Genomic DNA, 16,734 nt, shown 5'->3' with positions numbered 1-16,734 from the left:
AGGGATAAATTGTCATGAGACGCACACATGTCAGATATACATACGTATATTTGATTCGTGCTGCTTACGGACTACGAACATTTAGCGCAAAAATGTATATAACGTTCCCGTGGTAATACGATGCACAATGTGCGATTAGTGTGCAGCTATGTAAAGTTACGGTCACTTCGAGATGATTATTTATCAGCGCACATATTTGGACGTCCGGTCTGAGATTTATATCGCCATCGGTCCATACGTGATGAATTCCTTTTTGACCAGTATGTCTTAATAAAACTCAAACATCTAACTTTTTAATTATAAATTAATTTAATTACTAATGAATAATCTTGTAAAAAAATCTTGAGCTTTTAACACATTACATCACATAAAAGACTGCATTTTAATATTTCATATTATAAAAACTTTTAAATTTTCAGGTAAAAGTAAGCAAAATATTTTTTTATAAATTCACTTTCCTTTATTATTGAAAAAGTAATGAAAACTTTCTCTTATTTCGAAAATTTTGGTCAAAAAGGTATTAAAATGAAAGAATGAGCATTCCGATTGTTTCATCGTCTCATGATAAATTCTGCAAATCTACAAAATCTCTACAAAACCACCGGAGTATCTACCTTAGAATCGATATAATTTCATCCGATAATCTAAAAACGCTGCTCTTCGACAATATAACATTGACTATAATGGACAGTAAGTTATCATATAATGTATTACACCCGTTATATCTTTTTCGAAATCGAAATCGCAGCCCTCTGCAACTTACTTATTCACAAGAATATAATCGAATCCATAATCGCATCGCGCAGAAACGGAGACCTTAACGTTGTCCAATAAGACGTCATCGCGATAATTACGCACAGATACGATATAGCTAAAACCAGAATACAATATATTTACGATTTAACAATCGATAAATTAAATATCAATATAATTAACGCTCCTCGATTATTAGCGGCATCATTACGCCCTATTAGTTATTACGCGCACGTATTTATTCATAACGTATACATCAACACATTAATATTTAATATTGCGTAATACGTAATATTGCGGTATTTTGACGGCAATCGCTCGCCGCTGATATTATCAATGAAATCTTCATCAGCGCAACGAAGCCCGTTTGGCAAATGATCCCTTCGGAATATAAAAATTATTTTCGGGAATATAAAATTGTCACGTAAACGTATGAGCTAATTGCAAATTACACCCAATATCGTATGAATATAACGCGGCCTTCTCGATATTTAATCATTTACGTCAAACGATTCTTTTTTTTTGCAAGAAACTTCAACGAATTTTAACTAAGAAATAGTCCAGCTATTCAATCAAGTGCTCGACTATCAACAATTAGGGATCATCTCTATCCAGCACCATAAGAGGGAATCGATCTACGAAACCTGGCGTTTTTTTTTCAATTCTTTTTTTTTATTATCGTACGTTTTCAACGGAAATAACAGACACGTATTAACTCTGGAATACGCATTTTATGTTACCGGAATTCACTCGAAAATTGCTCTAAAACAATTTAGTCGCCCACTGCATCGCGTAGATACACGTGTACATATATATGTAAAACATTCGATTCATATACGGGATTAAAATATGGCAGCAATATTTTCCGATTTGGACGGAACATATTTTTAGCACAAGGCTTAGTGTATGCTCGCGAGATTTTTCACTCGCTAAAATTGTATAATTTCGGCTCATTGTACAATTGAAGATCTTGATGCAAAAACCAATATTATATCCGTAAATATTTAAGAAAAAAATGTATATAAAAGATTTATAGTAACATTTACAAATTAATTATAAAAATAAAATAACAATTTATAAAAAATATCAGCTATACAGGCGTGTATACTTGTTTTCCTCACTAGATATCAGGATTGAATGAAATGAATTGTTCAGTTAATTTCAGAAAAATTTGGTTTGTTTGATAAAATACCTATCTGGTCGTCACATCGAGACTTTCAATTCTCCGATGAACCTTGAATCAAAAATTGACCTTCATCAATGGACTCTCTAGAAACGTGAATTGTACGACACTAATTTTAGTCTAATTTCCAGAGTTAATACTATTAAAAATGATAAAATAGTGAGTGTCTTGACACTCACATTCTTGTTTAGTAATGTTTGTGCGATATGTATGTAAAGTAATTGGCACAGGTATATGTATATTATACGTATTATACAAAATCCATTAGAAATTGATCCCACCCCGATTACCGCGATCTCTCTGGTGCGGGTTAATCCTCTTTAAAAAGAAACCATCATTGTCATTGTCATCGGTATACATTGGTAAGAATCATCCGCAATCTTTTCCACGTCCCTCCAACGAATATAAGAAACCCCATCGGACTTATAATGTAGTTTCATTAAGAAGATCACACATAAAAATAGACACCGTTGCGGCATCCACGCTGTCTCACTTCAGCGTTCGATAAAAATATGAATAATCGGCGAAGATCGTCGCCTTTTCGAAGTTTTAAACTCGCGATCGGAAGCTGCTGGAACAGTTCGGCGAGGATTCTAATGATTGCCGTTGGTCTTTTTAGATTGACCGTTGTCCGAGAGGTGTTTCCAGAGGCCCGTTATCAACGGCACGTCCCTGAAACTGTCGGCCGCCGGCTATCCTGCCTGCTACGAACACATCAGGTCGACCGACCTGGATTCGCCCCAGGCGTTTTGCACCTTGAAACCGGCGCTCGGTCGAGGCACCACGTGATGCGCCGGAGTGGAAGCCGTGTGGTGCCTAAGCGTTGTCATAGGAATACTATTGTTACTCCCCGCACTCTTCTTCTGGCTTTTCTTCATGTCCGAATCCTCCTCAAAGCATACCTGAAAAGAAGCGAACGGCTCACGTTACTCGACAAATTTTTACCTTTTCCTCTATGTATTTGATTATAGGAAATTATATAAATTAAAAGTAAATTTGATTGTTATTTCTTTTTAGATTGTTTTTAAAATATAAAATTATTTCCTGGAATTTTTTAATCTTTTTGTAACATAAAAAATGGAAATAAATAATAAATAGATAAGTATATATTACTATATATTATTTTTACTTTAAGAATTTTAAAGAACGTGTGTAACCAAAATTACAAATAATTTGAATATTTTAATTAATTATAATTAATAAAATATATAGTATAAAATATATAAATACAATCTCCCGTGCCAATTTAAGTTGAGGGATGGCAAACAAAATTTTTTTGACGCGCTCAGATTTCCGAAATAAAAATATGAAACGTGTGTTTGAAGTTTGAAGTTATCCTTCTCAAAAAGACTAGATAAAATTACTTTGCCATTTCGGATTTTAATTTCGCTTTAAATGTTCTCTTTTTTGCAGTCTCTCATATCCTCTGACGCGATGCAGATCAATGGCGTGTACACATAGCAACGCGATGTGGAGTACCTATCGACGAGATGTAGTAAACTGGGAAGGGATCAAACGCCGTGGGATTATAGTATAGCTTTGCTGATCGGTCGGTTTTTGCTGATCAACGACGACGACGACGACAACGACGCGTCAAAGAGAAACTCAACGTTTCATCACTCACCCATGAATTTCCCGCTGGTTTGGGATCGTTTGACAAATCAATTAAAAGATTTTTCTGGCTGTCGTTACGCCGCTGTTGGCCATTCTGCTTATTTTGCTCATTAATCTTGCCATTAGTAGTCTTTGTCTCGCTGGCGCTCTTCTTCTCATCATTATCTGTAATTAAAAATACAGAATAATTAGATGATACTAAACGGAAATGTAACGGGAAATGTATCTGCCATTTGTGGATAAATATTGTAATTTTGAACAGAAAAATAGATTTGCAAATAAACACAGAAATGTTAAGTAAAATATAGTTATTATCGATTTGCAGTTTGTGTGTCTATTTGCAGAAATTTTAGTTTGTCAGAAACCTACATATTGAATTATTTATAATTTGTAATTGTTCCCAAAATTGTACAAATCGTTTTAAAATTCGTATTTCGAGAAAAGTGATTTCCGAATGGAAAAGGTAAAAAAGAAAACAAATGTAAAATTTATATGATAATTCTGAAGCATCCTATATACGTATAAAGAATATTAAAATCTTATTTTTCATAGAATATCGCGGTAAAAAAAGATTGAAAATATCAATTTAATTTTACCAAGTGATATAAGACAAATATTTATTTTCAAAACGAAACGCGAATTTCCCTGAAGCTCTGCATTCAAATATTCGATGCAATATGCAGAAGCGAAACATTTCTATGCAATATATCCATAAAATAAAAACCTCAAAAAAGGCGATTTAAAAATTAACAAACCAGTTTCGCGATATAAATCGAGAATCAAATCAATCAATTATAAAAATATCCGCTCGATCTAACGGGTCTACCTTTTTGGTACAAACTTTAATATTTTAGGGACGATAAGAAATCGGCAACACCAATGAAAAATATTGAATAAAAATAAGGAAATTTTAATTAAATAAAAATAAGAAACGTAATATTAAATAAATATAGAAACTATATACGAATTAGAGTTAAGCCCACTTTAGAAGCTTAATTCTAACGCGATCTATAATTAGCTTTATTAGATTTCAAGAATTTAGAATTCTATTTATAATTTTATCCACTATATATTTCCATGTTTGTAATACATATTTTAATATATGTATATTGTATGCACGTCTTATATGTACTCAGATCAATTATAAATAGAATTCTATCCTAAATTTCGACACGAATTATAGATCTGAAATAAATTTTACGATATAGAATTACAATATTGTCTTATTCGGCTGTAATACAAGTGATAAAAAGCAGCAAACGATTGCATTCGAGATGTCGAAGACAGAAGCTTCAATATTATCTGCTGGCATTTATTGGCGTGTGCGCGTATACGACACGATGCAATGTGTGTGCCATCCGGATATTAACGCACAATTTCCTGATTCTCTTGGCCGGTGCCAGGAGGCATCCCGCAATATCCGTACTCTCAGCGGGTTAAGTGCAACGCCCATATAGACACTGCTCTTTACGATCAACGCGGCAGCCGCCTCTTTATACCGCACTTGCCCGAATTCACCCGAGATTAAAGCAAGTGGCAAGCTTTCTGAAGTGCAGAAACGAGAGCCAGCTATATTTCTAATTACTGCGATTTTACGTAACGACACGAGGTATTTAATTTTCCCACAATCTCTCGCATAACTCGCGCGACTCTTCGAAAATCTCAACTCTTCCCTATATTAATAATCGCGTAATCTACCCTAATTCCTTTGAAAATCCTGATGTTGTCTAAATTACACAATCTAATTACCTGTTAGTCTTTGAAAATTTTAACTTTTTCTAAATTTATAATTACGCTGAAAACAGTGGAAACTGCTCCGCTAGCAGTTGACCTTTTAACTGAAAAGATTATAAAATTTATTATAACTCTATGTTGTAAAGCTCAATCTAGAAGATCTATATATATATAATTCGTGTGTCCTCGTTTCGCGAAATTCCACACAAATAGAGAGCTTATTTATAAATTAACAAGATTGTTTGTTTCCTATGTTCCTTCGATTTTCTCCAACTTCTCGATGGTTTTCGTATATTTATCCGTAACGGATAGGAATAATCTCTCTTGTTTTGAGACACGACGAGATGTTCGGGAAAGATATACTAATACCGCGAAAAATTTCCTCACCGATCCTGTCACCTGTCGAGGGAGGGCTCTTATCCTGCGCGTGATGAATCCTAGGATCGGACTGTGACAACTGCCACGCCTGATAAGCCGTGTTGAAGGCCTGCGCCACAGTCAGCGTCACTGTCTGCGCCATTTTTCTCTTCGGGCAGAGAAACGCGTGGCACTCCATCGTCTCGTTGAGATTCGTCGCGATGAACGCGAACACGTGATCGTGCGTCGCATCCGCCGAGCAATACGAAATTCTGAAATGAAAGAATAACGGAACAAAAATTAGTATTACTAGAATTATATTTTCTTTTCTTTAAATTAATTTATCCTTTCTATAGTTTCTATCTTAAGAATAAGAAAAAATATCTTTTCTAACATCGATAAGAAATTGATCGTTATGTTGCCATAAAAAAAATATTATGTATATTTATCACATTAGCTTCACGCGCTTTAATAGTGCTGCTTTTTTACGATGTTGATAATTTCAGATCTTCCGCGCGAGTCTGCACGCATATCCGGCGCGACGCAACTATGCGATATGCAAATCCACGCCCATCGCTCGCAGCGGCAGCCGCTTCCGTTTATGTCGCACGACGGTATTCGCTCGCCGCGTATAATAGTCGAAAATTTGCTGGAGGGCACTTAGACGAATCATAAATTCCCCGAGGGAAACGAGAGTAATATGCAAAGGGCGGCATAAGCGAAATGCACTGCCGGCGGTTACAAAAAAACGGATACAACAAGGCTTTTATGAGCTCTTTATCAAGGTGGAATTTTCAGCTTATTTCAGATACCAAGCTCGGTTTATTTTAATAAATATTCATAATCAATTTATGCTCAAATTAAGTTATAATTAAATAGTAACATAAATATATGTAATATAATACAATCGTATAAATTTCAAAACGTTGAATATTATACATAGCAAAAGACAGGTTCATGTAATTAATACTACACAAACTGGCGATAGTAGTGATGCAAATACAGCAAATAGGATAACTCAATACATATATATGATATAAAGTAATTCCAAAATTAAAAAAAAAATTAATAATTATGATTTCTGTTTTTTTGCACTCTTCTCTTTTTAATTTCTTTCTCTTTTCTTTCCATTTTTTTTTCTTCTTCCTTGTTCATTTCTTTTTTTCTTTTCCGCAGTTATCTACCTCTCCTCTTATCTCTTTCCTTTTTTCTTCTCTTTTAGTATTGCAGAGTTTTCAAGTTACGCCATTGCGGGCTAGAGCCGATAACACCATCGGCCCCGAAATAATGCTCTTTAACGCTCTTAATCCCGCGGCTTAATTTTATTCAGCCGCGTCTTTGCACGCCGGTTAATTAACTCGCCATTAACGGCGCCGAGCGGCGAGATTAAGAGAATTTATAACCGGCACGTCAACCTTCGCCGCGCTCGCCATCATCGTTCTTTTTTTTTTCTATACGCGTCCCATGAAATTTCTCGTTCGCCACTTTAGCGCACCTCCGAGCGTATTATGTACCAGAGGAACAAAGCCCACCACCGGTGGGCTTTCACGGCGTAACAATGGAAAACCGTCGCTTAGTATTTCGCCGGCCGGCCTCCTAACGAGTACGCGGGATCATTATCGCGAGAAAAGTTCATTTCAGTCGTCCGTTCGTCCGTTTGTGCCACGCGGAAATTCGGCGAGACTCTTTTCCGGAACGCGATATGTCTTCTCTCGAATTTTTTACAATTGCTGCAATTATTTCTCACTCCATTGTACGAGAGGGTACCCAAAAGTTTCCGGAATTATTTTTGAAAAAATATTTAAACTGTATTATACTTGCAGGTCTGAAACTTTAATCCCTTTCGAACCGAAACTTTACTCCCCCTTGTGACTTAATACAACAATCACAGCACCTCTTCTACTTGAAAAACACTGTCTAAATTTTTCTTCCGGAAGAAGACTTTTAACTTGCTGTTAAGGGTTCCCAACGACTCTCGTTTAACCTCGTCAATGTCAGCAAAATGCTTCCCTTTTTAAGTTCTTGCTTCATTCGTGAGAATAAAAAAAGTCACACGAAGCGAGGGAGAGTGGAAGAAAAAATGGAAAAGTGCTGATTAGTTCCTGCGTCATGACAATGCCCCTGCCCACGTAGCCTTGAGCATTCAGCAGTTTTTAACTGAAAATAAAATGGTAACTGTGTCCTATCTACCATATTCACCTGATCTCGACTCTTGTGACTTTTTTTATTCTCACGATTAAGTAGCAACTTAAGGGAGTTTTGCTGACATTGACGAAATTCAACGAGAATCGCAACCCTCAACAACGGAACTCCAGAATTTAGACAGTTTCCTAAAGTGGGAGAGGCACTGTGGAATGGTTGCTTTAAATCACACATGTGAGGGGCACTTGAAAAAGATCAATTAAAGTTTTAGACCTGTAAGTATATTTTAAATATATTTTTTTAAATAATTCCGGAAACTTTTGACTATCCGCTCGTATGAATCTTAACACATTCTCTATGTAAGATCGATCCAACCGAGTAATTAATTCTTTATGTCTATTCGTCCCGTAGCTTCGTCAATCATTTAATTTTCCGTTTTACTGAACATAAATATGAATTGAATTTTTTTGAAAGGCGAAAGGAAAGAGCATGCTGATCTCCCAGACCGAGCTAATGGATAGTTAAAATCGCATTTATACTCTGCACTGATAATTTTTAATGTGATGTAGCAGAGATTATATCCTAAGTAATATAACCTTTGTGGAACTATGCTTGAACTTCTTTAGACCTATTTACTTCTTATAAAAAATATAAATCTACTAATGTAAAATACTGTATAAAGATAAATAAAATGAAAAAAGTATAAATAATATGCAATAAAATAAATATATAATTTATATTTAACAGAATGCGAAATATCATTGTTTTACTTGCAAAACTTATAATTAAAACATTTATAACTCTTAATTTAATTTCAACAAAATGTGTACTTGAAACGTATCCAATTCTAATATTAAAATAATATTCTTTTCGATATGAAATCGATTGAAAAATACTGTTTGAGCATTTGCGTCGCACAAAATGCTGCAAAAAGGACTAATAACGTAATAATCGTTGTGACCGAATACTGTACATATATTATAATCCTCTCAGCCATTAATATAAGATTGAAAACAACGCGCAATCGCTGCAAATCGAGCGATAGCATTAGAGAGACAGAGAAAGAAGCTTCGTGGATCGGAAATAGTCGCGCTTGTAATTTCCCGTAACGAATATCGAAATCGCGCTCGTTGCATATCACATCGCTCGCTGCACCATCACTGCATCGCGTCGTCATTACATGGGATTGTTAATGCACTCTCAGGCGTACGTACAACGAATATAATTCGCCGCCAGATCGGCAAAATATACAGCAAATCGCGGCGAGTTTCACACGGTGCGATCGAAATTTTAATCGAGCGAGCTGGCGCGTGTTTCTCGAAAAACATTCATTATCGCGTTTCGCTCAGAAAAAAAAAACATTTTCCCTGGTGAAATACACGTTGTATTCTTCTTTCTTCTATTATATTATAATTTTTAATATTATTTTTCACATAATGCTCTAGAAAGTTTTGTGTTTAAATTTAATTTAATGCAGCATATACAGATTTTTAAATTGATGACAAAGTAAATTGCTAATTGTATTTAACATTAATCTGTAATTTAATTGTTAATCTAATGCTCCTACCTGTATATTGACACCTGAAGCTGATCCTCTTCGGTGGCCAAGTCCGTCATTCTAATTCCTCTCAAGCTCACAGCCAAAGAGACCCTTTGCAACTTTTTTCCGCTTGCTTTCGCCTGTAATAATTAAAATAGACAAAATGAAAAATGCAATGAGCCAAATGCACCAGAGCATTTATCCAGTAATGAAAGAATTTAATTTAATAAGAGTATTTTTTTTATTCTTCCAATGTCATTTTTGTTATAAAGCTCTATAATGTAATAATAATATAATATAAAGTAAGAGATATTACATACATCTATATATGTTTTATAAAAACAAAATAATAGTATCGAATTCGCAAAAAACCTTCAAGTCTTCATTTTGCAGCTCTCTCTATGCCATCAAACATTTGAGCATTAAACGTGTAAAATTTAACGAAGAAAAATACTTAATCATAAAATATAATTTGTTCTATATTCTCTCAATCGCTTTATAATTTAATTTCTCATTACATAAACACTATTATCAATTTATAATCTTGAGTCTATTTTAGAGTTATGTAATAATTTTTATGTCTTTAAGATTTGATGTGTATATCTATAGAGTAGAGAATGCAGAGAGAGAAATCTGCTTATTATACTATAAGCAATATGTATATGTACTTATCATACTAAATACTAAAAAATCTGTTAATTAAAGTATTTACTTATTTTGATTAACTTTTTATTAAAGCGATATTTTTTTATTCGTTTTCTGATATTTGCGGCGCAGTACATCCTTTTTCCAACTATATATATATATAGAAACTCAATTTCAAGAGAATCATTTGATAGATCATCCGACCGAACGGCGAATTTCTATTAATTTTGTTTCCATTACGTCGACAACAATTTCGCCGTTTGCTCAAGCAGAAGGTGGTGGGTGTTTATACTAAAGTACCTGGAGTAGTTCGAGATGCGCCCGGGAGTAAATCCGCGGTGTAAACCCGAGTGAAGTGAAGCAACAGCTCGATTACCTTTTTCGGAAATCAAATATCTCGTCGCTAAATTGTGAGTTCTCTCTCGCGTCGCTCCATTGCAACGCAATTACGGGTCTTCGTGCGGATTAAGCGGTCCATTTAACGATTTAACTCGCGCATGGAGATTCCCGCCGCTTTAATCGCGAACGTCGCACGAGAGATTCCGGAACGTTCCCTAATCCGCGCGGTGATTCTCGAGCAGATATTCTGCATCTCTCTGTCGCAAATGCGTTATTGTGGGAGGATATGCTCAATGTCTTCGCAATCTGATTATACACTGTGACATAGATTTTAGGATAACACGTATCTATTGCGCTCGGTAATGTCACTTTTAACAAAATATGCAAAGAGAATGACATAAATAGATTTTAGAAATTTAATTCGACTTAAACTGTAACGTACGTGTTTATCTCGCGTAAAAAGAACTGTGGACGCGGGAGAAATATTACAAGCAACACGAATTTCTCGCTACGCAAAGAAAACGAATTTGATAAAAATATCAATCTATATTGATCTCGAATTAACATTATTGTTTGATGACGGAAAATATTTATCTGGAAGCTAATTCATTCTTTTAATTTAAATTTTCATATCCAACATTAAAATAATCAAACACAAAAGGCTAAATAATTATACAATGCAAAAGCAAACTTTGTTATGAATTAAATTCCATATTTATATATCCAGATTTAATAATGATAGTAGCAATGTTAATGCTTGTAAAATTATTCCGCGTGATAATCGAGCTTTTAATTAAATTCTTTTTGCTCTTTTTTTTTTGTTTAAATAACAACAATTACCAGAAGCGAAATAAGGGTTGATATTCACGTTGTTTCGAGTAAAATTCGTTGAAACAATTGCATGTAAAGTTCCACAAGTTCCACGGATTAACGATCCTTTCGTGAAAAAAGAGATGCCTCGCAGCGATAACAAGACCCGAATCCACTCAGGTCTCCTCTTCATTTATTTTTTGATAAATGAAGATTTTTTTTCGCGTTTAATCTGCAACGAAAACGTGCTTATTCAGCCATGCATTTGACAGTGATTTGTTGTAAAAAACCGGATATCCGAGCGGATATTTCTTTCGCTTCTTCGATAAGTTAAATATCCCAACTCACTTTATCATTTTGTTTCAAGACGAGACTCGAGAATTGACCTCAAAATTAATTTGTTTAACCCAGCTCTCAACTCTCTTCGCGGCTTCTTTTTTCACTTATAATCTCACGGAGCCCTAATTCGAGATTATCTATTTCTACTTGACGAAAGCAGCAACTTATATTTTTAGCACAATGACTTATTATTACCTATTAGTCCGGATTATACGTATATATGCAGTAATTTAGGGTGTCTTGTACCAGTAGCTTCTTGCTCGCAAACACTAAATAGCATTATCAGTGAGAACTTGCGAGTAGAAATTGCATGATGGAAATGCGGAGTTGCCTTTACGGTCGTGACATGGTATAAGATCATGCTGTTAGATGCGCGAACAACTCCCGCTTCGCAACAGAAACATCTTAATTAGTGACTTAGAGCAAATTATCTCAAAATTACGAAAATGAAAACTCCTTCTCAGAATAACAGTCGGATAAAACTACGGTAATACTTGAAGTGCGTTCAGAAGTAAATTGACGTTTGCAGTACGTTTAAAAACATTGTGAAATTATATAAATTGCATGACAGAGATTATCGCATCAATTAGTTTCTCTAGCAGATGAGATGTAAGTAAGCAACAGAATTTATTGTTTCAACGTGAGACAAAGGGACGGCCATAGAGACGGAAAGGGTGCCCATCCAATCCGGCAAATGAATGCGACGCTGCGAGGAGGAACTAACAATAATGGACGCAATTACGCAGGTACAAAAGACGGCGAGAGAAGATCAATTGAAGCGGACAAACCCGGTGGGACAATTAGCGCAAAGACAGAAGTGCAATGCAGACTTCGATCGGGTATATAGCTGCCCGACGCGGAATACGATTGCGCGCGTCGGGAAACTTTCGAATCAATCCAAATCGAGATAGTTCGCAAAAACTCGTAGCTATTTGATCTGTTTGCGTTGCAGCAAAAGCGTTTGAACGAAAGCAGCTTAGTGCAATATTAAACCGGGTGTTTAAACCCGGCGACCGCAAGATACATACATCCGTATTTTTCATTGCAGTTTCGGATTTACAGTTACGCGCGTTTTTGAAATTCTTATAAATGATCTCCGTAGCGAAAAAGACATAATTACAAATCATAAGAGATTCCTCCAAGTTTGTCGTGGATATTAGAAAAATATGTATGTATATTACATTATAATTTCAGAAATTACAGATACCTATATATTATGGATATTCCGTGTAAGCTACCTTTATGCTGAACATATGATGTAGACATTGTAGCTTTTATTTTTATCGAGTGTACAAATAAACACTGTGTAAATTATATTTATTGTGGAATGAACGAAATTCTCGCGTACGCGTTTCCAACGTATGTTGACTGAATCCCTTCATTAATAACTGCATCATAGGAGGAAATTGCCGAAATACATACATTACCGCTTTCTGCAATTCTGTCCGTGTAATCTCGCGGTACGAGTTGTAATCGCTTCGAAATTGGAATTATATGAGATGCGGACGAAGTTTCGTTATTAATTAATCATGTTCCTCGGATCGCTGCTAAATCGCGTAAATTCGTTTTCCTCTGTCGATTACGCTATTCAACAAGGATTTCGCCTGCTAAACCAAATTGAGAAACTGATGGAACTTACAACTTCTGAATATGACATTTTTTTTCAACCATCGCAATAAAATCATTATTTTTAAATAGTTTTCGCTACAGTACTTTATTGCCAATCTAATCCGCGTGTGTCTGAGAAATATTGAATATCGATCTTCTATTGATTACTGAGGTGCCTGAATATGTACCGTATTCAAAGTATAAAAAATTCTATTGTATAAAAATTAATTGTTTGTTAGAGTAATTTTTTTCTCAATCAACATCCATGCCTGATAAAACGCCAAAAATCACGAATTCGATGATATTTTCGCGTATGAAAAAAGCAATACTGGTTCCATCGGAAGCAATATCAGCCATGCTCGCAATATTTCACGTACGAAGTCAAAAGTAATTAGCGGACGAGTGGAAGTTGGCTCAAATAAGCCATTTCTCATTAATGCCGCTTTTTACCGCGCGTCCTCGCTGCTTTTCGTGCATTTTTTATCTCCTCCAATTTCTGAACACCGGCGAGCACGATTGCAAAACACATGATCCGACTTTCGACAAAATCTTGATTGCCGATCAATAAAATCCGGATGGCGTAAAACAACGGAAGAAAAAGAAAGTTAAAAAAAATAATTAGAATGCCGTCAGCCGCGCGACAAAGACAAAGTAGCGAATAAACATGGCGCAAAGTAATCACGCTTCATTTTCATTAGCTCTATTAACGGACCCGCGGCTATGCGCGAGAAATTAGTACCTTGCAATTTCAATTAAATTCTCTTCACGGCGGCCGCGTCGGAAAATGGTTGAAAGTAAATTACACGGTGCAATACAATTCCAACGATAAATAATATAGTGGCAATCTCCATGCAGCGCAAGCGGCAAACGCGTTCTCTCTCTCTCTCCCCCCCTCTCTCTATCTTTCGCTAAATTTGATAATAATTGAAAGTAATTCTGCGTAAAATATCGTATTTATTCGCTGTATAAATGCAACGTAAATATGTTTTACATAAGTTGCATATAAAAGATTAAAAATATTTTTAAACATGGTTTTTCATATTTATTTTAGTATTTTGTACTGCTATACTGTAAGTTGTGAATTTATTACACTTTTCTGGGACAGTGCTTTTTTTAAGTAAATATTAAATTAGAAAGGAAAACTTTAAAAAATTGTACTTTAATTATAAATGTACACGTCATATGTAACAGAATTTGCAAATTTGACGTGATTCAATTATTTTCGTATTAATACCTGATTTTTTTTAGATGTAGCGTGAAAACTAATAATAACAATAAATCAGTAGAGTAATAGAAATAATTCAGATTTAAAAAATTGGGAACACAATTTGATCATAAAGAAAATTGCAAAGCTGGAAACGCTTTTTCAGGATAATTAAGTCTAGAGAGTGTAAATTATGAAAAATGCTCGAAATAATACGCACCATGGTGATAACGGTCTTAATAGCTTCCGCCGTGGCTTCCTCGCTCGAAGGCGTTTCGACGAGGGTGCTGCCCAAATATTTGAGGGTGAACCTCGCCTCAGACGCATCCTCAGATTCCTCCCCGTGCGTCGTGCTCGTCGAACCGCCACCCTCCACGCACTCGCGGCTGTTCGCCAGCGCCCATTCCTCGCATAGCTCTGAAAGTTAATGCCAGGCGAGATATTGAGACGGAATCGACGGGCGAACAAAATCCTATTTCGCGAAAATCGATCGCATCGCGGAGTAAAAACGCCCTTCAGTTCAAATCAGCGTGAAGCTTCTCGTGAAATATTTCGATGTGCGAATTTCATGAAAAAAGAATTAGTCCTAAAGATCGACTCGGACGTGAAATCTAAATGTTAAATTTGTTGCGTTAAATTTATGGGTAGAAACAACGCGAGAGTTTTCGGGATAATGGCAAGAGGGAGCAAAAATTTGGGAATGCTCTTTGCAGATACGAACTCGACGGTGATAAATGCCATGGTAGACGGAATGACCAATGTAACATTAGTCCGGGTTCGTGCAACAAACACATAAGCCAGCCTCGTTGTCTGTCTACTTCGTGACAAGAATGGCCACGCGAGTATCGCAATAATGGATATCCGAGTATATATATATATATATATATATATATATATATATATATATATATATATATATATTGTATGTGTAATATGTATACATCGTTGTGCGATTCTCTTCATTCCGAAATGTGTCGAACTCCAACCCACTCACCAAAATTACGATGCAAAAGCATCGGTGCGTTATTCTGTAAAATTTAACTCGATGAAGCAAGAAATGTTTAAAAGTTAACAGCATAAACTTGGAGAAAGTTAATGGAAATCAGTTATATCATTTGCGACGGAAGTTATAATTATAAAGTAAAATAAAGAGTGCACGTTTTCTTTTTTGTACAATTTTACGATAAAAAATAAAAAGTGAAGAATGAAAGTTTTAAAAAATTGCAGAGAATTATTTGCCTTGAAGAAAATTGACGGAGATTGATCGTATCCTTCGACAAAAATTATGAATATTATATAAAGTAAAAGAAAATATAAAGAACAGCTCTTGATTTGTCATGATAAAAAAAATTTTGCAATTTTACAGGAAATTGTTTCTTTCGAAGGAAGTCGATAGATGTCGACCGTCTTATTTCTAAAAAAATATTACAGCTTTTTTAAGATAATACAATACTTATATGTGTATGCCATGCATTTATATCAGAACAAATGATTCTCTTTCAAACATCATCTCTCTCGTTTCTCTGTTCAAGACAATTGCACTTGATTCTCCTGGACAGTACAAAAGTTTAATCGAAAAAAATTCGCGGAACCGCGCTTTATCACCGCGATTCATCCGCGCTGTAAGTTTCACGAAACGGTATCAATAGTTGTCCGCGCGCTATTGCACACTTGGTGGGAAGTCTGAAAGTTCGCGCGGGCGAGTCTCGGTACGCCGTTATATTGTCGGGCGCGAAACTTTGCCCGCAGAACAATTTTGTAAAAGCGGACGAAAACTCGTTACCACTCGTGACGCGACGCGGCGCGGCGCGTCATGACGTCTCGATCGAGAAAAGAAAACTCGCGGTCCCGCGAGCAACTCCCCGACGAACATGTTCTTTTAGGAATGTTAGCGGTTTTACTACGACATGTCAAAAGTTATCGTGTCTCTGCGGCACGGCAATATGCGTCCGACTATTTCATCATTCTGACACGCAGATCGACCGTCGAGAAATAAAAGTATAAATCGCATAATTCGATCAAGGCTATCAGTCACTTCGTACGGAGCGTTTTAAGAACGTTTTCTTTCTCAATTACAAGATTTGTCGAATTTTGGAACAATTTTAATCAAAATTCTTTTATTTAGTTTTAAATAAGTATATTTAGGTAGTTTTCTAAAGTCTCTAAAGATTTTGATTTCTGCGCTACAATAAGATGCATTCGAAGTAAATTCAGTTTATTTATAAAAATTTAAACACAAATTTATTTATAAAAAAACGCATAATTTTAAATATTAAATCATTTTCAAAGAACTGATGTGCGAATAATAAAATAGAGCCAATAGAGGCCATAATACTTTTGAAACACTTAGTAGGAGATGCGCTTACAATCGTCGTCGCGGTCGTCGAATAAATATAAGAAGTAGGCGTTTCCGCAAATCGCGAGGCATGTGGGAAGACACAGAAAGCACGAGAAATGCGATCGTCG

General features: G+C 35.6%; 1 protein-coding gene across 3 annotated transcripts in view; it reads right to left on the bottom strand.

The window, feature by feature from the left end:
- Positions 1-30: 30 nt before the first annotated feature.
- The window catches only part of LOC139815109 (low density lipoprotein receptor adapter protein 1), a 65,760-nt gene continuing 49,056 nt past the window's right edge, over positions 31-16,734 (bottom strand). For 2 of the 3 annotated variants that reach the window (XM_071781878.1, XM_071781796.1), the window contains exons 2-6: positions 14,489-14,685; positions 9,351-9,463; positions 5,654-5,913; positions 3,561-3,715; positions 31-2,838 (exon numbers count right to left, since the gene is read on the bottom strand). In XM_071781878.1, the coding sequence (XP_071637979.1) occupies positions 2,641-2,838; positions 3,561-3,715; positions 5,654-5,913; positions 9,351-9,463; positions 14,489-14,685 (923 nt within the window). In that variant the 3' untranslated portion in view covers positions 31-2,640. The remainder of the gene's footprint in view (positions 2,839-3,560; positions 3,716-5,653; positions 5,914-9,350; positions 9,464-14,488; positions 14,686-16,734) is intronic. The other variant, XM_071781969.1, reaches the window with a different exon arrangement.

Source organism: Temnothorax longispinosus, chromosome 1, assembly GCF_030848805.1.
Source record: "Temnothorax longispinosus isolate EJ_2023e chromosome 1, Tlon_JGU_v1, whole genome shotgun sequence".
Taxonomy (NCBI): domain Eukaryota; kingdom Metazoa; phylum Arthropoda; class Insecta; order Hymenoptera; family Formicidae; genus Temnothorax; species Temnothorax longispinosus.
This window is presented reverse-complemented; position numbering and strand designations above follow the sequence as displayed.